Below are 22964 nucleotides of genomic sequence, written 5' to 3'. Positions count from 1 at the left end.
CTTGTGTATATACCTCTATTACTTCATTTACCTCCTTTAATTCAGTAGTTTATTTATCTGTTGAATCAGTCAGGGTTTGTACAGGAAACAGAAGGCACACTCAGATGATATCATGAAACTAACTTTATGAAGGGACTATTCACAGAAGCGGGCAGAGGTAAAGAAATTGATTATTGGCTAAGGGAGCCCTGCAAGTGCTGGAGGCTTGGAGGAGAGAATTACAATCACAGAGCAATGGCCAGAGCTTCAAGCCAAAACAATGCCTCCCATTGGTTGAACTCAACCAGAAGCCACAGAGCAAGACAGCCCCAGAGATGTAGCTCACAGAGATCAATCCTTGAGGTATGGAGCAGGGCACAGAGAGGGAGAGAATGGATCTGGGGGAGACAGTGGCAAATAGAGACCAAGTGACACATGTTTCTCTCCCCATTAGATGGAAGGTTCCTGAGGGCAGGACCATTTCTCATTTGTTCTTGTAGTCCCAGCACCTAGCACAGGGCTCGACTCAGGATAATCATCCAATAAATCCTCGTGGAAGTGAATTACAATGTTAGGGCATATACTATATTTAACTTAATATTTATAGGAAAGCAGGCGGGAAGGCAGCCAAGCTGTTTACAATCTATCTTTGGCCCATTTTAATTTGCTTTCACATGGAACTGTTTTTATACATTTCTTGATATATCTAACTTAGATGACAACAGCACTACCAAGACAGAATCCACTGGAAAAGTTAATTTTGGTCATTTTGCTTTGCTGAGTTCAGTCTAATAGCTCCAAAAGCAACACGAACCTGGAAATAGTTGTATCCATGTGGGGCTATCAGCATATGACACAGGGCATGAGACACACAAAATATTTCAATAAGGGATGCTTGTGTACTAATTGTACAACATCATCTCCAGATCCCGTCCCCCAGCAGGCAATGAATAAAAGCTTGCTGACTGTCTAGAGTCAGGCAAGCCATGTAGATTTTTTGGGGTTTTTTTGCGGTATGCGGGCCTCTCACTGTTGTGGCCTCTCCCGTTGCGGAGCACAGGCTCCGGACGCGCAGGCTCAGCGGCCATGGCTCACGGGCCCAGCCGCTCCACGGCATGTGGGATCCTCCCGGACCGGGGCACGAACCTGTGTCCCCTGTATCGGCAGGCAGACTCTCAACCACTGCGCCACCAGGGAAGCCCCATGTAGATTTTTGAGGCATGAAAGAATCCAGATACTCTATCTAATGATATATATCAGGCCATTGGGTAGGGTGGCCAACCATCCTGGTTTGCCTGGGACTGTCCTGGTTTTAGTACTGAAATCCTTCAGCCTGAGAAATCTTTTGTCTCAGGTCAGCTGGGATAGTTGATCACCCTACAATTAGGGTTAATTAAAAAATATAGATTTAGGGGGCGAGGCCGCGGCGGGCACCGGAAGCGGCCGAGAGACAAGGGGACGTCGCGTCGCCGGGTCTCGAGCAGCTGCCTCGGAGCCGCCGGACGGACCACCTGCCCCGCCTGCCCTGCCATGGCTGAGAGTGACTGGCCCAAAAAGGGCTCCATGACCTCCCAGGCCAAGTCCAAGTCCTCCTCTCTAGCAGCTCAGAGAGGAGGAGACGATGTGGAGGCTTCCAAGAAATGGGCCGCCGGCCAGAACAAACAGCATTCGATCACCAAGAACACAGCCAAGCTGGACCTGGAGACTGAGGACCTGCACCACGACCAGGTGACCCTGGAGGTGGGCAAGGTGATCCAGCAGGGCTTGCAGAGCAAAGGGCTGACGCAGAAGGACCTGGCGACGAAAATCAACGAAAAGCCACAGGTCGTCGCTGACCGTGAGAGGGGCCGGGCCATTCCTAACAACCAGGTTCTGGGCAAAATCGAGAGAGCCATCGACCTTAAGCTCCGGGGGAAAGACATCGGGAAGCCGATCGAGAAGGGGCCGAGGGTGAAATGAACACAAAGCTTTGAAATCAGCGCGTTCCGGCTGATCTTGTCTGGCTGCTTCCCCGTGAACCCAGCGCCAGCGTGGGTCTCTGCACGTGGCCACGCGGAACACGGGGCGGTAGCCCTGCCCGGGAACCCCCTCTACCCCTACCCGCTGTCAGACTAAAACCTTGCAAAGTGTTTGCTTCTCCTGATTATTTTCCTCCCTGTCCCCGTCCCTCACGTGGGGTGCGGAACGCTGCCTTCCTGTCACCTGGGGTCTGCCCCGTCACCGGGGTGGCTCCAGGGAGCTCGGAGGGGGACCACCTCGCACAGGGTGGGCAGCCACCGTCTGGGAGAGGAGCTGCATCTCCAGGCCGGCTCGTAGAGAAGCTAATAAACATTTGTTGCCCTTACAAAAAAATAGATAAATAGATAGATAGATTCCTCACGATATAGCTTCATTGAGGCATTATTCAGAGGTGATAAAGCTATTCTAGCTCTTTGACAGTTATCTTGAGTTTTGTAAAACTTAGAATCTTCTTTGACTGGGATCTGGTAACTTTGCAGATGAATCAGTTAAGAAGTCCTAAGAAAAACCCTCCACTGACAGTATTTTCTTAACCCCAAACCTTACAAACATACTTAATCTAATTGGTTCCTCAGGTGTAAAATCAAAATGTACTCTAGCATATTTACAGAAATAACAAGCCTCTCTTTCCACGAATTTCCTCAGGTTTCTGGATATATTTCCAAACACCTTTTGTCTGTAAACTGCAAGTCTCTTGTTCTGATATTCTACGGAGGAATATGCACTCACAGCTATTGTACCAGTGGCCATTTCTAACTTTTGTATTTATATGCCAAGTGAGAAAGCAGTTGAGAACTAGTTAAGGCTTTTTGCAGCAAGTCTTTATCCTCAAACTTTTGGCTGAACTGTGGAAACTCAGTATTGCAATAAAACTGCCTGGTTCTGGAACCAGATAAATTCCTTTTATTAGGGAGAAACATCATATAGATACTGATTTATGTGTCCTATATGGAAGTACAGGAAAGATTTAGCCTGTATATAGTATTTATAATTTATGGGAGAGTTTTAGAAAAAAAAAATTGGCAAATGGATTGCCTTGAATCTTGGTGGGAAAGGCTAAAGCTACTGAAGTAAATTAAAAACAAAAATCCAACTGCTGTATATACAGTAACAACAAGTGACAGTTTGCAAATAAGAGGAATAGTTACCCCTATTCCAGTCACCAAAATTAAGATTTGCCTATGTGATGCAACACTAAGGGAAATAATTTCATTAATACTTTAATTAAATTATTTATTAAATTAAAGTTAATTTAGATCAGCAGTCCCCAACTTTTTTGGCACCAGGGACCGGCTTCGTGGAAGACAATTCTTCCACAGACCGGGGTGTGGGGAGGATAGTTCAGGTGGTAATGCAAGCGATAGGGAAGCAGGTGAAGCTTCACTCACTTGCCTGCCACTCACCTTCTGTTGTGCTGCACGGTTCCCAGCAGGCTGCGGACCGGTATCAGTCTGCTGCGGCCCGGGAGTTGGGGACCCCTGATTTAAATCATTATTAATTTTTATAATTGTGACAATATGACAATTCCATGATAGTGACAAAAATGTCACTGACATTCTTGGTGCTAAAAATAAATCCTTTAGGGCTTCCCTGGTGGTACAGTGGTTGAGAGTCTGCCTGCCAATGCAGGGGACACGGATTCATGCCCCGGTCCGGGAGGATCCCACATGCCATGGAGCGGCTGGGCCCGTGAGCCATGGCCGCTGAGCCTGCGCGTCCGGAGCCTGTGCTCCGCAACAGGAGAGGCCACAGCAGTGAGAGGCCCGCGTACCACACACACACACACACACAAAAATCCTTTAAATAGTTTTTTGGGGGTATACCTTATTTTATTATTATTATTTTTTAGATGTTGGGGGTAGGAGTTTATTTATTTATTCATTTATTATTGCTGTGTTGGGTCTTCGTTTCTGCGCTAGGGCTTTCTCTAGTTGTGGCAAGCGAGGGCCACTCTTCATCACGGTGCGCGGGCCTCTCACTGTCACGGCCTCTCCCATTGCGGAGCACAGGCTCCAGACGCGCAGGCTCAGTAGTTGTGGCTCACGGGCCTAGTTGCTCAGCGGCATGTGGGATCTTCCCAGACCAGGGCTCGAACCTGTGTCCCCTGCATTAGCAGGCAGATTCTCAACCACTGTGCCACCAGGGAAGCCCTGGCGGGTATACTTTAAATGAAGGAATTGTGTGATATGTGAGTTATATCCTTTTTTTCTTCCAGTTTTATTGAGATATAATTGACATACAGCATTGTATAGTTTAAAGTACAGCATAACGATTTGACTTACATCCATCACTACCACAAGAAGTAATGATTACCACGAGAAGTTTAGTGGAAATCCATCATCTCATATAGACACGAAATTAAAGAAATAGAAAAAAATTTTTTCTTGTGATGAAAACTCTTAGGATTTACTCTCTTAATAACTTTCATATATAACATGCCGCAGTGTTAGTTATATTTATCATGTTGTACCTCACATCCCTAGTACTTATTTATCTTGTAACTGGAAGTCTGTACCTTTTGACCACCTTCATCCAATTCAGCTCTGGTAACCACAAATCTGATCTCTTTTTCTATGAGTTTGTTTTGTTTTGTTTTTTTTGAAGTATTGATATAATTGACCTGCAACACAATGTTATTTCCTAGTGTACAACATAGTGATTTGATATTTCTGTACATTACAAAATGATCACATCATTTAAATAATTTGAAAAATCAACTATTTCTAAAGCTTTAAAAAAATTTACTTAAGCATCTGAAGTCACCATCACCTGAGAAAACTACAAATAATGAGAGTTACCTTAATTGAACAGCTTACACTGTGTCAGGCACCATTAGACATTTTACATAGAATCTCATTTAATCCTTTCAACCCTGTTATATGAGTATTACCAACTCCACCTCACAGTTTAATAAAATGAGGATCAGAGAAGTTAAGTATTGCCCAATGTCACAAAACTGTTAATGTAGAGAACTAAAATTCTATCTAAACCAGATCTTTTTGTTCTCTCCACTATATCACACAATTTCCTTAAAAACAAAACCAAAATCACTTAAAAGTGTGTAAAAATACTATTCCAGTGACTATATTATTTTGCTTCTCTCTACATAGTTTTCATTGTATGTTGCTAATTAAGAGTGAAGTTAAATAAGAAACCTTATATAGCATTATAAGATCTATACTGATGCTTTTTGTGTATTGTAGAAGTATTCGTACCTTGACTGCTTGCTGAATGGTACTGGCTAATTCTACTCATTTACTAATTTGCTCATATATTTCCATTTCTGAAAATGTTGCTGAAAGCTATTAAAAGGGAACAATGGGCATATTTTTAAAGTTCAGTAAATCAAAACAACATGGGCACATGCTAAAGATTAATTTGGGATCATTTACATATATGGCATTCTAAAACAAAAAAAGAGGAGGTACTTTTCTTTTGAGTGCAGAAAAAGGAATGCAACCTATTTCTTGCAAGGGCATAGGAGCGAGTCTCATATTCTCACACATGGCTTTGTTTTCAAATTCTTGAAAGTGCAGAAATTCTTTTAATTTAAAGGTGAGCCCATGGAAAATCTGGAACAGCTGTAGAAAACCATAGAGGAACGCAGTGCCACAGCCACTTTTCCAGTTTGTGACACCACCCCAGGGAGATCTGACCCTCTGCTCAGCACTGTTCTAAATTATCAAAGAGGCACCCCCGTCCCCATTGCTACAAACAAGATGCTTCCACGGAATTGATAGTCTCATTAACTGCTCCTGCCTAAAGGTTGTAAAGTGCAGAGAGGAACTCAGATAACCCTTTAGACATGAGAGAGACTCCAGGCTGTCCAAGGAAGAAGGCTCAGAGTGGGTCTAAACTCAGCCTACTAGATAGTAAGTCTTGGGAAACAGCCATATCTCAATCCACTCTCCCAGGGACCTGGCAGAACATCACCACGACTTTCTGCAAGGTCATGCAAAGTTTAAGTGATTTTTACTATCCCACATTCCGACATGTCCTTCTCTGTCGATTCATCTCCCATAGTGGTTCATCATTCTTTATTTATGGCACCTTTATTAGTTAACAACATCTCATCTCTCCTAGTAATTGTGCTGTTGCATATTTTTGGAAGTTTCTGCGGTCACTGTCAGGGACTGAGGGATTTTCATCAATGTTGAAGGGAGAGTTTGAAAATCCTGTTCTCAAATGAGACAGGTAAAAAATGGTCTTATTAGGATTCCTGTTTTCAATGTCCAGAGAAAAGTCCCAGGGAGAGAAAAACAGATAACAGAGCTTTGCATTGTCCACTGGTGAGATTTGTACATTGAAAAGTAGGCTAAGCTAGAGTAATCGGCTTAATCTAGCCATAAATAGTGTATGCAGCTCTTCATTTCATTAACATCATTAACCAGGGCCCATCAGGAATGTGGATTGAAATCACTGGGCCCTTTCACGGTTTCCTCTGATGCTGAATTTAGCCACCTGCGCGGAGCATGCCACGAACTGCCTGACACTGATACACCAGTGTCAGAGTGATTCTTTCGCTACCTGCTTTTTTTTTTTTTTCTTTTGCCAATAGTTTTGTAGGGATGGGTTGTCTCCTAGCATCTACCTCCTCCTCCCGGCTGTTTTGATAAAGAGAAGAAACATCCTGGAATAGCCCAGGAGGTGGCCTGAGTTTTGCTGTCAGCCTCTGAAGTAGCCACCACTGTTTGCACGTTCCCCAGGAAGAAGAACAGGGGGTGGCTTTGTTCTGCCCACACCGGAGAGGCCCTACATCCACGGGGTTTGCGTGACCAGACAGTGGCTTTCTCTGGCTTTCGGTAAGGAGAGGAAATTTCTTCCTCCTAAAGGACGTCAGGCCTCACCCGTCACTCATACGCAGGCACGTGCTGCCCCCTGAAGACGTCTATGCCACTAGCTGGAAATCAGACCTGTTAGCCCAGAGCGTTAGTTTCCCCTCCACCCCCAGCCCCACCCGCGACCCACCAACCCCTCCCAACCTCCGGTGTTGGCGGGGGGGGGGGAACCTAAGAGGCTCCCTGGCCTGCGGAGAACCAGCTGTCTGGGTCTGCAGCAAGCAGTGGCCATCTGGCTCCAGCTAAAATGTTGTCAGGAAGGAATATGGGCCTACTGTGGAAAGAACATCCCATTTTCTGAAAGAAGCTAGGAATACAGAATCTTGCATGAAATCCCTGAATTTTCAAACTTGGCAAGCTAACTCAGTTAAAAAAGAAAAACAAAAAAACCACTCTGATGGCAGACCCATGAGTAATATATACAATGCTTTGTGCAAATTAGAAAAAAAGCACCCCTCTGGGCAGATAAAGCAGGGAAAAAGAAAAAAAAGCAGTCAGCGCATGTGTGCCAAGTAAAAGGTACTTCTGGGCAGTTGTTCCCTGTGCCAGGCTCTGGGTTTAACGAGAGCGTCCAAAGCAGTTAGCGCATGTGTGCCAAGCAAAAGGTACTTCTGGGCAGTTGTTCCCTGTGCCAGGCTCTGGGTTTAACGAGAGCGTCCTGGCCGGGGTTCAGCCTCCACTTGCCTGCCGGCTGCGCGCTGCGCGAGGTACACCATGCATAGCTGCAGGCGGCTCTCCTTCGGCAGCCAAGTCAGTCTCTACACGCCAGATTCTGCCCCTGGGCCTCTGCGGGGGGCGGGGCGGGGCAGGGTGGCAGATTCACAAACTCTGGGTGATGGAGGAGGGAACCAGAGAGCCGGGAAGCCAACAGAAATTGCAGGCCTATCCTTGCTAAGGAGCCATAAAATTTTAAAATAGTTTTTCTACACTGTGTCCCAAACTTGCTCTCAGTGGTGCTGCGGGGTGAACGGTGAATCAGTAGGTGAGTTTATTTTAGACAGCATTTTTCTGAGGTTATTGCACTCTGTATGTGAGGAGGATGTACTCGTTTATCTACTTTGTCTTTCTTTTTTTTTTTTTTTTTTTTACTTTGTCTTTCTTAGTACACTTCAACTATGATTATTTTTAACATGTTTCCTCTATTGGCCTAGTACGGATCAGATCCCTTTATAGAAATTATTTCTAACTCTGACAACATCATGAAAAGATGTTGTTTTACAGATAAAGATACTAAGGCTCAGAGAAGTAATTTTTCTGCCAAAACCAGCTAGGAACTGGTTCTGTTCTGGGCTTCCAACTTAGGTCTGTCACTAGGAAGCTATTGCTGCCCTAAGATGATATAATGACTCTGTTACTTCTGAGATTCCAAAGGCTTTAGCTTTTCTCCCTAATGGCACCTAATCAAGATCTGTATTATTCAAGTACATGATGCATGGAAATCTCCTATTTGGTGCCTTCTCCCTCCTCCTTTTTATTTCTTGATAAATGCAAGAACAGGGACTTCCTTGGAGATCCAGTGGTTAAGACTCTGCGATTCCAATGCTGGGGGTGTGGGTTTGATCCCTGGTAGGGGAACTAGGATCCCACATGCTACATGGTCCCCCCCCCAAAAAAAAAAAGCAAGAACAGTTCTTTTACCAAGCAAAGGATGCATCTGTGTAGTGTATAACTTTGAAAATAACAACATCACCAGATGGACATATCCCAGTGAGTGTTGTTCTTTCAAAACACTGGGTTGCTATGGTGATTAGAGACTTATTCCAGCCATACTGTCATCAGTCACCACCTTGCTTCTCTTTCGGAAGAAACCTCAAAGCCAGTTTACAAACCATTCAGAGAAATTAGGCTCGTCATTTCAGTGGCATTGATGGTTTTAAATGTCAAATGATAACATCCAGCTTTTCCAGCCACTCTGTCCATCAGATTTGACTACAAATCACTTGAGGCTATTTCCAAAGCTTAAGTCCAGTCTCAGTGGAGTTAGATTTGCCTCTTGAGAATGTTCCGGAGAATATGCTGGAGATGTTTAGATTGTCTCCAAAAGAGAACTTCCAAAAATATTCTGAGCCCAGCAGTACCATTGGTTAAGTGTGACTTTTGAAGGGGACACATGCATTGGGGAGTGGACAGGTCCTGACAAGCTGATTAAACTAAAGAGTTAGGGTGGTGGGCAATGTATACATTTCAAGTCTAGACTTAGGAGTCAGACAGACAGGATTCAAATCTTCCTTTTACCACTTACTAGCTGTGTAACCTTGCACAGATTACTTAATCTCTTCATGTCTCAGTTAATGCTTTTGTAAAGTGGAGATAATTATTGAATATGTAGAAGCTCCTAGAACAGTGGGTGGTACAGAGTAAGTGTTATATAAGTGTTGGCTATTGTTAAAATCACACATAGCACTTTATAGCATCACCTCGAATTATAAATGTATCAGGCAAGATTCATAACAGGGCAGACATTTTCTATAAGTTTCATCACCAACTGTAGTAATAAAATGTTCTTTTGTTTGGTTGTTAAAATCAAAGTGGAATTTGCCATGTCTAAAGGTTCTCTATCTAAATACATTGCATTTCAGATATAATCTGTAAAAACCTCGAAGCACTATGCTGTACACCTGAAACTAACAAAATATTGTAAATGAACTATACTTCAATATAAATAAATAAATACACTCCATTTCATTTTACATCCAGGAATCCCAAATGAAAAGAGAGAAGCCTGGCAAGGTATCACAATATCAATAGCTTGAAATACCTGTGGCATACTGGCAAAATATTCATCCAACGCATACCTCTGCACCTTTATGACAGGAACATAACCTTTATGCAGTGCAGTCCATCTTTGTGCAGCTTTGGTTGCTGAAAATTCTTCCTGATATGAAATTGAAATCTCTTTCCCTTATAATTTCTTCTCTCTGAAACCCCTTGGAGCCCTGTGGAACAAGTCCTATTTCTTTGGAAGTCATATTCCTCAAGAGAATTTTCTTTTAGGAGAAACAGCTTTAGTTATTTTAAGCCATTTCTCTTAGGATGTGGTTTTGTATCCCCTCACCCTATTTATCTCACTGCTGTCAACAGGCCTTGATTTCTTCAGTTCCTTTTAAGATGTAAAACCCACAAGTGAGCACAGTCCTCCAGACCATAGAAATGGGTCTCCCTCCTCATTTGGTGAATTGCGCTTTTATGAATGTAGCCTGAAACACATTCATTTTTATTTTAGTTTAGTCCTTACTTTGACAGCATACTGTACACTAAAGTGCCAAAAGAAAAGAACTGATTACCCGGAATCCTGTATCCAGTGAAGGTGTCCTTCAGGATGAAGGGGGAAATGAAGTTATTCTCAGAGGAACAGAAAAAAACTAAGAGAATTTGTCACTAGCAGATCTACACTAAAAGAATGGGCCTAAATAAACTGATTAAAAGACAGATATTGATAGAGTGGATTAAAACTACATACAGTCTACAAGAAATTCAATCCAAATATAATGGTATAGGCAAGTTGAAAGTAAAAGGATGTAAAATGATGTATCTTGCAAACATTAATCAAAGGAAGCAGAAGTGATATATTTATATCATATAATATAGGCTTCAGAGCTCAAAAAATTATCAGGGACTGAGACTAATATTATATAATAGTAAAAGGGTCAATCTCCTGAGAAGTCACAGCAATCCTACATGCCTGTGCACTAAACAACAGAGCGGCAAAATACGTGAGGCAAAAACTAATAGAACTGAAAGGTGAAATAGACAGATCCAGAATTATAACTGGAGACTTCAATATCTCTCTCTCAACAGATTGATAGAATAAGTGGACAGAAAGTCAGCAGGGTTGTAGAAAAACTCAATATCACCAACAACTAACAGGACTTAGTCATCATTTAAATAACAGATATGCTAAGGGCACTAATGGAAAAAGTGGACATTTTGAAAGAACAGATGTGTATGTAAGTAGAGAGATGGAAACTCTAGAAAATAGTCAAAAGCAAATGCTAGGAATCAAAAACACTGAAACAGAAATGAAGAATGCCTTTTTTGGGCTCATTAGTAGCCAAGGAAAGAATCAGTGAGCTTGAAGATATGTCAATAGAAACTTCAAAAACTGAAATGTAAAGAGAAGAAAGAATGCAAAAGATAGATCAGAATGTGTAAGCGGACTTCCCTGGTGACGCAGTGGTTAAGAATCCGCCTGTCAATGCAGGGGACACGGGTTCGAGCCCTGGTCCGGGAAGATCCCACATGCTGTGGAGCAACTAAGCCCGTGTGCCACAGCTACTGAAGCCTGCACACCCTAGAGCCCGTGCTCCGCAATAAGAGAAGCCACCGCAATGAGAAGCCTATGCACCGCAATGAAGACCCAATGCAAACAAAAAAAAGAATGTGTAAGAACTGTGGGACAATTACAAAAGGTATAACATATGTATAAAGGGAATACCAGAAGGGGAAGAAAGAGAAAGGAAAAGAATAGATATTGAAAATGATGATGGCTGAGAATTTTCCAAAATTAATGATGGACACAAACCACAGATCCAGGAATCTCAGACAACACCAAAAATCTGCATGTAATTATCCAACTGTAGAAGTGGTGAACCTTTTGTAATGTATAGAAATATTGAGTCACTGTGTTGTACACCTGGAACAAAGAGTGTTGTAGGTCAATTATACTTTAATTAATAAAATAAATATATAAATAAATAAATACCATACTATGTTACCATAAATTATAAAATAGGGTGTATTTACAGACCCTATGTTTAAAACATCTTTTTATTTTTATGAATCTCATTTATACTTTTAAATATACATTAGCTAAGCACCATGGTATTTTATTTTATTTTATTTTTATTTTTATTTATTTTTTTTTTTGTGGTACGCGGGCCTCTCACCGTTGCGGCCTCTCCCGTTGCAGAGCACAGGCTCCGGACGCGCAGGCTCAGCAGCCATGGCTCACGGGCCCAGCCGCTCGGCGGCACGTGGGATCTTCCCGGACCGGGGCACGAACCCGCGTCCCCTGCATCGGCAGGCGGACTCTCAACCACTGCGCCACCAGGGAAGCCCCACCATGGTATTTTAAATGCTTGCTATTTAGTTAAAAAATGTCCAAGTATCTCTCAATATTTAAACAAGTTATGAAACTGTAAAGCAATGACATGTGCCAATGACATTACAATTAAAGCCTTTCATTATCAAATTTTAAAAAAACTGCAGAAAATCAAAGACAAAGAGAAATTCCCCAGAGGCCAGAGGCGGAGTGGGGGAAACACTTTACTTTTAGGGAAACAAGGATAAGAATTGTACTGACTTCTCTTCAGAAAGCAGGCAAGCGAGAAGAAAGTGGAGTGAAACATTTAAAGTGCTGAAAATAAAAAACATTAACTTAGAATTCTGGGTTCAGTGAAGTAATCCTTCAAAAGTGAAGGAGAGGGCTTCCCTGGTGGCGCAGTGATTAGGAATCCACCTGCCAATGCAGGGGACACAGTTTTGAGCCCTGGTCCGGGAAGATCCCACATGCCCTGGAGCAACTAAGCCCGTGCGCCACAACTACTGAGCCTGTGCTCTAGAGCCCGGGAGCCACAACTACTGAAGCCTGCGTGCCTAGAGCCCATGCTCTGCAACGAGAAGCCCGTGCACCACAGCAATGAATAGCCCCCGCTCTCAGCGACTAGAGAAAACCCACGTGCAGCAGTGAAGACCCAGTGCAGCCAAAAATTAAATAAATGAATAAATAAATTTTTTTTAAAAAGTGATAGACCTGCTTTGTAAGAAAGAAGTTCTTCAAGAGAGAAGGAAAATGATTTAATTCAGAAACTAAGATCTACATAAAGAAAAGAAGAGCATTAGATTTACTGTGCGATTTTACATCTATGTGGAATCTAAAAAAAAAACAAGTGAACACATGTAACAAAACAAGTGAACACATGTAACAAAACAGAAAAGAGTCATAGATACAGAGAACAAACAGGTGGTTGCCAGAGGGCATGGCAGGGGGGAGATGAGTGAAATAGGTGAGGGGAATGAAGAGGTACAAACTTCCAGTTACAAAATAAATGAATCACGGGGATGTAACATACAGAGTGGGGAATATAATCAATAATAATGTAATATTTTTGTATGGTGACAGATAGTAACTAGACTTATCGTGGTGATCATTTTGTAATATACAGAAATATCAACTCACTGTGCTGTCCACCAGGAACTAACATAGTGTGGTAGGTCAACTATACTTTAAAAACAAACAGATTGGGACTGCCCTGGTGGTGCAGTGGTTGAGAACCCACCTGCCAGTGCTGGGGATGTGGGTTCGAGTCCTGGTCCAGGAAGATCCCACTTGCTGTGGAGCAGCTAGGACCGTGCACCACAACTACTGAGCCTGCACTCTAGAGCCTGTGAACCACAACTACTGAAGCCGGTGCGCCTACAGCCCGTGCTCCGCAACAAGAGAAGCCACGGCAATGAGAAACCCGTGCACCACAACGAAGAGTAGCCCCCGCTCACCGCAGCTAGAGAAAGCCCGCACGCAGCAACGAAGACCCAATGCAGCCAAAAATAAATAAAATAAGTAAATTTATACAAAACAATATAAAAACAAACAGACAAACAAACTCATAGGAAAAGGACCAGAGGCAGGGGGGAGGGGGAGGGCGAACTGGATGAAGGTGGTCAAAATATATAAACTTCCAGCTGTAAGATAAAAAGCACTAGGTTTGTAATGTACAACATGATTAATATAAACTTAACACTTCTGTATGTTATGAAAGTTAAGAGAGTAAATCCCAAGTGTTCTCATCGCAAGGAAAAATATATTTTTTTCTTTCTCCTTTATTTTGCGTCTATATGAGATGGTGGATGTTCAGTAAACTTCTTGTGAAAATCATGTCATGATGTATGTAAGTCACATCCTTTTGCTGTACACCTTAAACTTATGCAGTGCTATGTGTCAATTATAGCTCAATAAAACTGGAAGAAAAAAAAGAAGAGCATTAGAGAAGGAATAAATGAAGGTAAAATAAAATCTTTTATTTTTAACTGATCTAACACCAATTAAAAGACAGAAACTGACACAGTGGATAAAAAAAACAATACCCAACTATATGTTGTCTATAAGAAACCTACTTGAAATGTAAAGACACAGGTAGGTTAAAAGTCAAGATATTCCATGCTAACAGTAATCAAAAGAAAGCTGAAGTAATAATATTAATTTCAGATAAGGCAGACTTCAGAGCAAGGAAAATTATCCGGGATCTAGAGGGGCATTAAAAAATGATGAAAAGGTCAATTCTCCAAGAAGACATAAAATTCTTATGCACCTAAAAACAGAACATCAAAATATGAGGAAAGGGCTTCCCTGGTGGCGCAGTGGTTGAGAATCCGCCTGCCGATGCAGGGGACACGGGTTCGTGCCCCGGTCCGGGAAGATCCCACATGCCGCGGAGCGGCTGGGCCCGTGAGCCATGGCCGCTGGGCCTGCGCGTCCGGAGCCTGTGCTCTGCAACGGGAGAGGCCACAGCAGGGAGAGGCCCGCGTACCACCAAAAAAAAAAAAAAAAAAAAAAAGGAAAAAACTGATCCATGTGTGAAGAGAAATAGATGAATCCACTATTATAACTGGAGATATTAACACCCCTGTATCAGAAATGGACAGATCCAGGAGGCAGAAATTCAGTGAGGACATAGCTAAACTCAACAGCACCATCAATCTACTGGATATAATTGACATCTATAGACGACTGCATCTGAGAACAGCAGATGACATATTCTTCTCAAGCTCATGCAGAACTTTCACCAAGATGGACTACATTATGGGGCATAAAACACACCTTAACCCGTTAAAAAGAATAGATCTCAAAAAGCATGCTCTCAAGCCACCGCAATGAGAAGCCTGCACTCTGCAACGTTGAGTAGCCGCCGCTCACCACAACTAAAGAAAGCCCGCGCGCAGCAACAAAGACCCAACACAGCCAAAAATAAATTTTAAAAAACACAAAAACAAACAAACAAAAGAACACAGCGCTTTAAAAAAAAAAAAAAAAGCATGCTCTCAGACCACAGAGAATTAAATTAGAAAAGACAGAAAAATAGCAGGAAAATTGCAAAATATTTAAGATCAAACAATAATACATGGGTCAAAGAAGAAGTCTCAAGAGAAATTAAAACAGATTTGGAACTAAATAAAAATGTAGTGGGGGGACTTCCCTGGTGGTCCAGTGGTTAAGACTTCACCTTCCAACGCAGGGGGTGCAGGTTCCATCCCTGGCCAGGGAGCTAAGATCCCACATGCCTCGGGGCTAAAAAAACCAAAACATAAAACGGAAGCAATATTGTAACAAATTCAATTAAAGACTTTAAAAATGATCCACATCAAAAAATCTTTAAAAAAAAATGCAGTGGGATACAACGAAAAGTGGAGGGAAATGAATAGCATTGAATGCATATGTTAGAAAAGAGGAAAGATCTACAATCAATAGTGTAATCTGCCACCTTGGGAAACTAGAAAAAGAAGCGGTATATCTGGGGAAATTCCTTGGCGGTCCAGTGGTTAGTACTCCATGCTTCCACTGCAGGAGGCATGGGCTCGATCCCTGGTCGGTGAACTAAGAACCCACATGCCTGGGATCCGGCACAGGCAAGGCTAGAGGACCCAAGTAAGCTGCGTGAGGAGAAGGCCCCTGTCATCCATCAAATTGCACCACAGCCCCTCCCTCAGCTCATATTTGTGCCCACGTGGGGGTAGGTGGTCCTTTATGACTAGCTGTTGGAAGAGTAAAAATGCTGAAGTTGGTTCAGGGATACGTCAGCTTTGGTACAACGGAACATAGGTTCATTACACTCAAAGGTGAACCAGGAAGATATCAGTGAAAGAGGAAACCCTCCCAATGGACAGAATTTCTGGTAGAGCAGAATCCACTTTGCGTGGAAAGAAAAGTGGCCTGAAATTGGAATACATGTGGGCTCTGACACTGGTGACCAATCAGTTGGCTGATTGTTCAGGACTCTGGAAAAGGAAACACCAGGGATAAAAAGATCTGGAAAAAAAGACACACAGATGTATTTATGGCAATGGGTAGGAAGTGTAAGGAATTCATATTAACACCTATCAGAGCATTTCTATCGTATAAGAGATGCCAAACAACTAGGTAGAATGACTTGGCCAGTTGATGTCAGTCTACCTCTGTCATTGCCACCCCGGGGCTGGCACAATATGCACATGAATGGAGTAGTCATTGGGCAGAGATGGAGGCTGTGCGTGGGTCCAGCAGCTCGGACTCCCATTCACAAAGGGTGTTATAGCTACTGTGGCCACCAAATGAAAACAGCACCATCCCCCAAGGAGGCCAACAGGCCTCCTGGTGTCAAGTAGCATAACTGGATTCCTTCCACCCTGGAAAGATGAGTGACTCATCTTGACTGGACCTGACACATATTTTGGTCTTGCTTGTGGAGCTTCAGCCAGCACCACAGCTGAGTATTTACTGACATAGGATCCCACAGAATATTCCATTGGACCGAGGCACCCACTTTATAGGAAAGGAAGTGCAACAGTGGGAATTCAGGCCCAGAGTCTACTGGTCCAATAACACACAGAAGCTTCTGACCTGATGGAGCAGTGGAAAAGCCCGTTGGAGATGCTGCTGAGAGGCCAGCTTGGGCATCACAATCAGTGAGGATGCCTTGCCACCCTCCAGGATGCAGCACACACTCAAAACTGATGGCCACTATATGGTGTGGTGTCACGTGAGTCCAGCACATCAAGGGCGGAAGTCATTCTTACCACAGCTGCCAGGCATTTACCCTTTAATTTGTGCTGCCTGTCCCCACAACTCTGGCCTCTGTGCATTTAGAGATCTTGGCTCCCAGAGGGGGAATGTTCCCCTCAGTAGGCACAGCGAGAGTCCCATTAAATGTCAAACTATGCGCGCCACCCATTTACGCTGGGTTCCTCTTGCCAAGAGGGCGGCAGTCCAGGGAAGGTGTCACCACCGTGCGTAACTGCTCCTGGACTCCAGGAGGATGCAGAGCTGTGGCAGAGCATGGGGACAGTATGCTTGGCACCCAGGTGACCCACTTGAACGTCTCTTGGGGCTCCTGTAGTCAATTTTGAGGGCAGAGAGATGTGTGCAGCAGCCAGAGCCTGAGAGGGGCACAGTGATTAGGGGCCCAGACTCCTCAGGGATGAGGATCTGGGTTATCCCACCAGGCAAGTCACATGTCAGCAGAGGTGCTGAGGGGGAGGGGAATCCAGACTGTGTGGTTGGGGGGAAGGATGAGCGCTACTTGTGGTCTCGAGACCAGCTGCTGTGACAGAGGCTGTAGTTCATCCCTCTAGATTTCCTTTTATAAGTTTCCCCCAGGAAGAAAGATCCATCAGAATCCTGAATTAGCCAGTAGATCTAAGTGGTATAAGGTGTGGGGTGTAGTAGACACCGTGGGGCCCTGCCCAGATCTCCCCTCTGGCCTGTCCCTCAGAACTGAAGTCATCTCCCAGGTGCTGGCAGTCTTGACAGCTAATAGTTTACAACTGAATTCTCTCTCCCAGAGATTGATTGTCCTTGGCTGAGGACAGCCACCTTGCTCAAGGTCATACCCCCTTCCTAGGGACAGCTCATGTCCAGTGACTGTCAATCAATGACAAGTTTTAAAGGCCCAACTTCTACCTCACAATTTGGGTCATCTGCAGGGTCACCCTTGCTCCAGAGCTCCCCATGAGATCAGCTGAGACCTTTGTTAGTGACCATATCATAGCCCAATTTCTCCCTCTACCCAGTCTTGGTTTCTTTCCCCCTCACCTGTGTGATCCAGAGAACTCAAATAAACTTCCTGTACACAAACCTAAGACTCAAAGAGCCTGCTTCCCATGGAAACCAACCTGCAACAATTTAAAGAATTGGACCTATCCTATCTTCAATCTTCTCATCTTAGACATAACTAAGATGCCTTTAAGGAAAAAAAAATTCCTTTACTGTCCTCTGCTCATTTGGGGCATTAGCTCCCTTGATAGCAATACAAACTTGAGACTGTCATATTTTTATCCTTGGCCTGATGCTCTGCTTTTCACCTGTTAACATTTATCATTAGAAAGCAAGAGTTTATCAATGAGTTCCCTACACAGTTTCTTTGGTATACTCCCTGCTTCTTTATTGGGACCATTTGTAATAGCCCAGTGAAAACTACTTTCTTAGCTCTCCCCAACCTTTATAGCTGAGTTTACTCATCTGCAAAAAGGTGTTTTTAAATTTTCATTGAACTTTTTGTGTTCTATTTGCTTAAAGACTGGGATACATGTCTGACCCAGCCAGACATGTATGATTTACTTCTCTTAAAATTCAAATGTCAATCTAGGTCTGCTCTAGTTGTTCCCCTGCCCCCGATTTACCCTCCATCTCCCAGAATACATGCTGATTGAGAAGCAAAACTAGTAGTCCATTGAGATGTTCTTCCTTAGCAGTGAATGGGATTCAGAAATATTTTGGAGCCCCTTCCTGTGTGTAGGACGGACTGTGTCTTTAAGGCAACCCTTTAAGTCCTGGGCTACAGCCTCCACAGTTGACCCCATGGTGTCTGGGCAGCTTGATTCCTGGGCTTCAGCCTGGGTTCCTGGTTTTTGCTTCTATCCTCTGCTGGGCCGGGAGCCAAGACTGAACCCAGTCCAGTTGGTCAAGGCTCTGACCCTTTCTCCTAGTTCCTGCCAACTTTCTTTGTTTCTGTTTTTTCTACCTTGATCCATATGTAGATCCTTGGGCCAAGACTCTGGTCATCAGGATGCCAGGAACTCTTGTTTCCCAGAATGCCACACTCCTCCCCTTGCCCTCAGATCGGGTCCCTCACATTGATGCTGGTCCAAGCTGCACCTGTATCCCCTACAACTGCACCTGAATCCACACTAAGACCTTGAACCTGAACTGTTAGCATTTGCAGTCTGGGTGAGTTCCCCTGCCCTGTGCCAGCCGCCTCAGCAAAATCCTTTCTCACAGTAAATGCCCACATACCCATCACTTCAGCTAGTGCTGCTGCTTTGACAAATTAGTCCCTGTTAATGAGAATTAAACCCAGAGTAGTAGTTTTCCTGATTGGATTAACAATCCTCTGAAGGGTAAAACTGCTGGCAAAGCAAGTGAAAAATTTTCCAGAATTTCAGCATTTATTTTAATGGGACTTTGTATGAAGACTTAATTTAGTTGTGACCAAAATATCTTGCCTGTTTGCTAGTTTTGTTGCCTATTATCAAAACATTTGTCCAGGCCTCCATCTCAGCAGATAGATTTCATTATCTTCCCACAGTTATATTATCTAACTTCATATTTGTAGATGTTCAAATGGGTAGGTATTTTATTTCAGAACAAGAAAGGTTTAATTTATAACAGAGAACAAGTAGTATTAACACATACACAAACCACAACAAATAAGTTTCCTGGGATTATAAAATAGAGAACTACTTATATGCCAGACATTCTGGCATCAACTATATACCAGAGGAGGGGGAAATTAAGCATCAAGAACCAAGATGTTCTAAGAATTAGAAGGTAGACAGTGGCTTGTAATAAAGCAATAATAAAACGACTAAGGTTATAGTATAACTCGTCTAATAACTAAAACACTAGTTTATTTTTCCAAGGACAGATAAGTAGTTCAAAGTGTGTTATTTTTTTTTTTTTTTACAATTTCCTAAGCTAAGATCTTACATTTATAAATATTTACTTAAAGTCATCAGTTCGCTTAATGTCTTAAGCAAATCATACTTTGCTTGGGCCAATATTAAATTCTGTTTTTATTCTGTAGCCCAAGAATACATCATGGCCTTGATAATCCACAGTAGATAATGTACACGCAAATCAAGAATCATTCGCATGTGACAAAGCCAGAGAACAGTTTAAATAGCACAATTTACCACCAGCCAAAGGCAAGCCTATCCTTTAGAGCAGTACCTTTCCTGAGCCCAATAAATGGCTGCACTGTTTTCCTTCAAACCAGTATTCAGTTAAGTGAAAATCAATGGCTAGGATGACCTGCTGGTGATTCCACCTTATCATGCGAGAACAATGACTTGAATTTAAGGAATAATATCTGAAGCAAGATAATATAAGACTACCAAAGAAGCGACAAGGGAACTGCTTTGCTGTTTGTCCCAAGAAGCTGTCTTGCCTTCAGTTTAATGGGTGTCCACCAATGCAAGGCAAATGGCAGATGGAAAGAAGTTTCAGGATCTTTGATTCAACCTACACTCCTCCAGGTCTGCTCTTGGGAATGAAAAACCAAAACCCATATTAAAAGCATCTTTAAAATTCTATAATTGAGCTAGAGATTTGGAAATAGAACTCTCTAGACCAACTGGGGGTAAGAGGAGAGACAGTGCTGGCCTCTCCCTCAAGGTTTCACAAAACAGAAGCAGGGAACCCAGCAAGTCAACTCAATCTCCCTACACATGCTTGCGGGAGAAACCGACTTTAATAGAGGCTGGTCTTTTTCATGATCCGGAGAAACTCTTCCTCGTTCACTTCACCGTCTCCATCCCGATCTGCTTCGTCAATCATTTCCTGCAGCTCCTCATCAGTGAGGTTTTCCCCCAACTCGGTGGCCACGCGCTTTAGGTTTTTGAAAGAGATCTTTCCGGTTTCATCGTCATCAAAGAGCCTGAAAGCCTTCAGGATTTCTTCCTTGGTGTCTTTCTCGGCCATCTTCTGAGTCATCACGGCCAAGAATTCATTGAAGCTGATTTTCCCTGTGCCTTCCTTGTCCACCTCGGCGATTATCCTCTTCATCTCCTCCTTCCTGGGTTCAGAGCCCAGCGCCCTCATGGCCACCTTCAGCTCCTTCACGTCGATGGTGCCGCTGCCGTCGGCATCGAAGAGGTCAAACGCTTCGCGAATTTCTTGCTTCTGATTTTCAGTGAGTCCGGGCTTAGGCCCCACCTTTCTTTTCTGGCTGGTGGAGGCCACGTTTGACTTCTTGAAGCTGGAAGCCATCCTCTGGCGGCGGTGGCGGCGGTTGTTACCTTAACGCTTGTCACCGCGCCGGAGCTAGGGCGCCACCGCCAGGAACGCGGGCTCGGGGCATCGGCTCATTCATTCCCAACCGCTTCCCTTGTGCGCCCCCAGGGAGACCCGGCTCAACTAAGCCCGCCCCATCTTCGAAATCTGACATACGTTAAAACCCACAGTTCCCTCGGTTATTACCAAGTTTCCACGACCTGAGAGACCTGAGCTGGTAGCCACCAGCCGCTGTGGGTTTCTATAATGTGCTGGCACTTGTTCTTTCCAGGCCATTTGCCAGCATCCATAGGACCAGGTTTATAGGGTTATTTGGAAGTGTTTCCTCTCTCCTTTTCCATACAAATTAAAACAAACAAAACAACCCTCTGGGTCTGAGGTTACCTAAGGGTAAATTGAGGATAATCAAGATTGAGTTTCATCCCTTGTCATAAAATGCGGGGAAGAAGGAGGAGAGAATATTAAAAGTCACACCATGTGTTCAGCTCCATAAATGGAAAACAGATAAAATGGAAAAAGTTATGTAGACAATTTGTAGAAGTTTGTCTCCTGACATTACACTCAACAATGATAAAAATGTCACTAGCTTATTTGGCATACGCTGAAATATGAAATGCAATATCTGAATGTAAGATTTACTTTCAGTGTTTCAATTTTACGTGCTCAGTATAATTGCAATTGACTGCAGTCATCACTTCATTCAGTAGGCTTTGATTTGGAGAGAGGGGGGCTGCAGTACTGTATTCTGGTATTCTGGAATTTTTAAAACTCTACCAGCATATTACTCTCACTGTTTGTCATCCAATTGGGGTTGTGCTGAAGCTTACACTCTGATTGCCCTGCTCCGGCAGTGGACACAGGAGGAGGTGATGCAGGGCATGTTGGGACTCAAAACTGCCTCCTGAGAACAAAGGGGCAAGAGGAAAATGGAAGCTTTGCAGGTGAAAGGAAAGAACAAATTCATCAGTTAAACCCATAAAGGAATTGTGTTTAGAATTGCTCTGTAGGTTCAGCTATTTTTGTCTGACCTAAGGCTGGACATCTTCAGGGTTTTCCCTTCACATAAAAAAATGAATGTTTCTTTCTAAAGAATTAAAAATAATTTGAATAAACTATTGCTGCTTTGGGTGGTAAAAAAAAAAAAAAAAGAATTGCTCTGTATTTCTTTAAACAGTTAAAAAAAATCCAGAAAGCTGACAATTGTAGTATTCTTTTTTAAAATAAATTTATTTATTTATTTTTGGCTGCATTGGGTCTTCGCTTCTGCACACGGGCTTTCTCTAGTTGTGGTGAGCGGGGGCTACTCTTTGTTGCAGTGAGCGGGCTTCTCATTGTGGTGGCTTCTCTTGTTGCAGAGCACAGGTGTGTGGGCTTCAGTAGTTGTGGCATGAGGGTTCAATAGTTGTGGCTCGCAGGCTCTAGAGCGCAGGCTCAGTAGTTGTAGTGCATGGGCTTAGTTGCTCCGCGGCATGTGGGATCTTCCCAGATCAGAGTTCGAACCCGTGTCCCCTGCATTGGCAGGCGGATTCTTAACCACTGAACCACCAGGGAAGCCCTTACAAATTGTCTTTAAAGTTAGTGATCAGATAGTGTTTACATGACATGTTTAATTAGCCAGATCTCACTACCTGCCCCAGTCGCTATGTGACATAATGGACAGAGGGCCTCGGCACAGGGTTTCTAAAGGTAAAAACACCTTACCTAGGACATTCCTCCCAACAAACCCCCTCCCCGGCACTTGTCGCAGATGGTGGCAACTCAAAGCAGGCTTTGGCAAGTAGACACTGCCATTGCCCATCTTCCAACCCTGCAAATCCTCCTGCTTTCTTAACCAGGTCAAAAAGCCTGGGATCTTATCTCAAACCTTATTATTTCTGTGACCCTGAGAAAGCCACTTAACCTCCCAGACTCAGCTGAAACTTCTGCAAAGTAGGCATAATAATAGAGCTTCGTAGTAGGCTCCTGTGAGTGTTGAATGAGCTACTCCAGGGACAGTTACTACAGGGAGCTGCTCCAGGGGCCATACAGGGCTGGGTGATTCTTAGTTGAATCTGAATTCCTCCCAGATATTTTGCATTTCTTTTGACACCCACTCTTCTGCCCAAATTCATGCCAAGCTATGATGTGTTGGGAAAAACTGAGGGATA

At 43.5% G+C, this 22964-nt stretch overlaps 1 protein-coding gene and 1 pseudogene across 1 annotated transcript; one reads left to right on the top strand and one right to left on the bottom strand.

Annotated features, from left to right (window-relative positions):
- The first annotated feature begins 1509 nt into the window (after window positions 1–1509).
- Window positions 1510–1938, top strand: LOC131742310 (endothelial differentiation-related factor 1 pseudogene; annotated as a pseudogene).
- Window positions 1939–20274: 18336 nt separating this feature from the next.
- Window positions 20275–20793, bottom strand: CETN1 (centrin 1). The gene has a single exon (XM_059039982.2). It carries the CDS (start codon window positions 20791–20793, stop codon window positions 20275–20277), a length of 519 nt encoding a protein of 172 aa, XP_058895965.1.
- Between the last annotated feature and the right edge of the window lie 2171 nt (window positions 20794–22964).

This window comes from Kogia breviceps, chromosome 15 (assembly GCF_026419965.1).
Source record: "Kogia breviceps isolate mKogBre1 chromosome 15, mKogBre1 haplotype 1, whole genome shotgun sequence".
NCBI lineage: Eukaryota > Metazoa > Chordata > Mammalia > Artiodactyla > Physeteridae > Kogia > Kogia breviceps.
The sequence above is the reverse complement of the archived record's forward strand: the minus strand, read 5'-3'. Positions and strand labels throughout refer to the sequence as shown.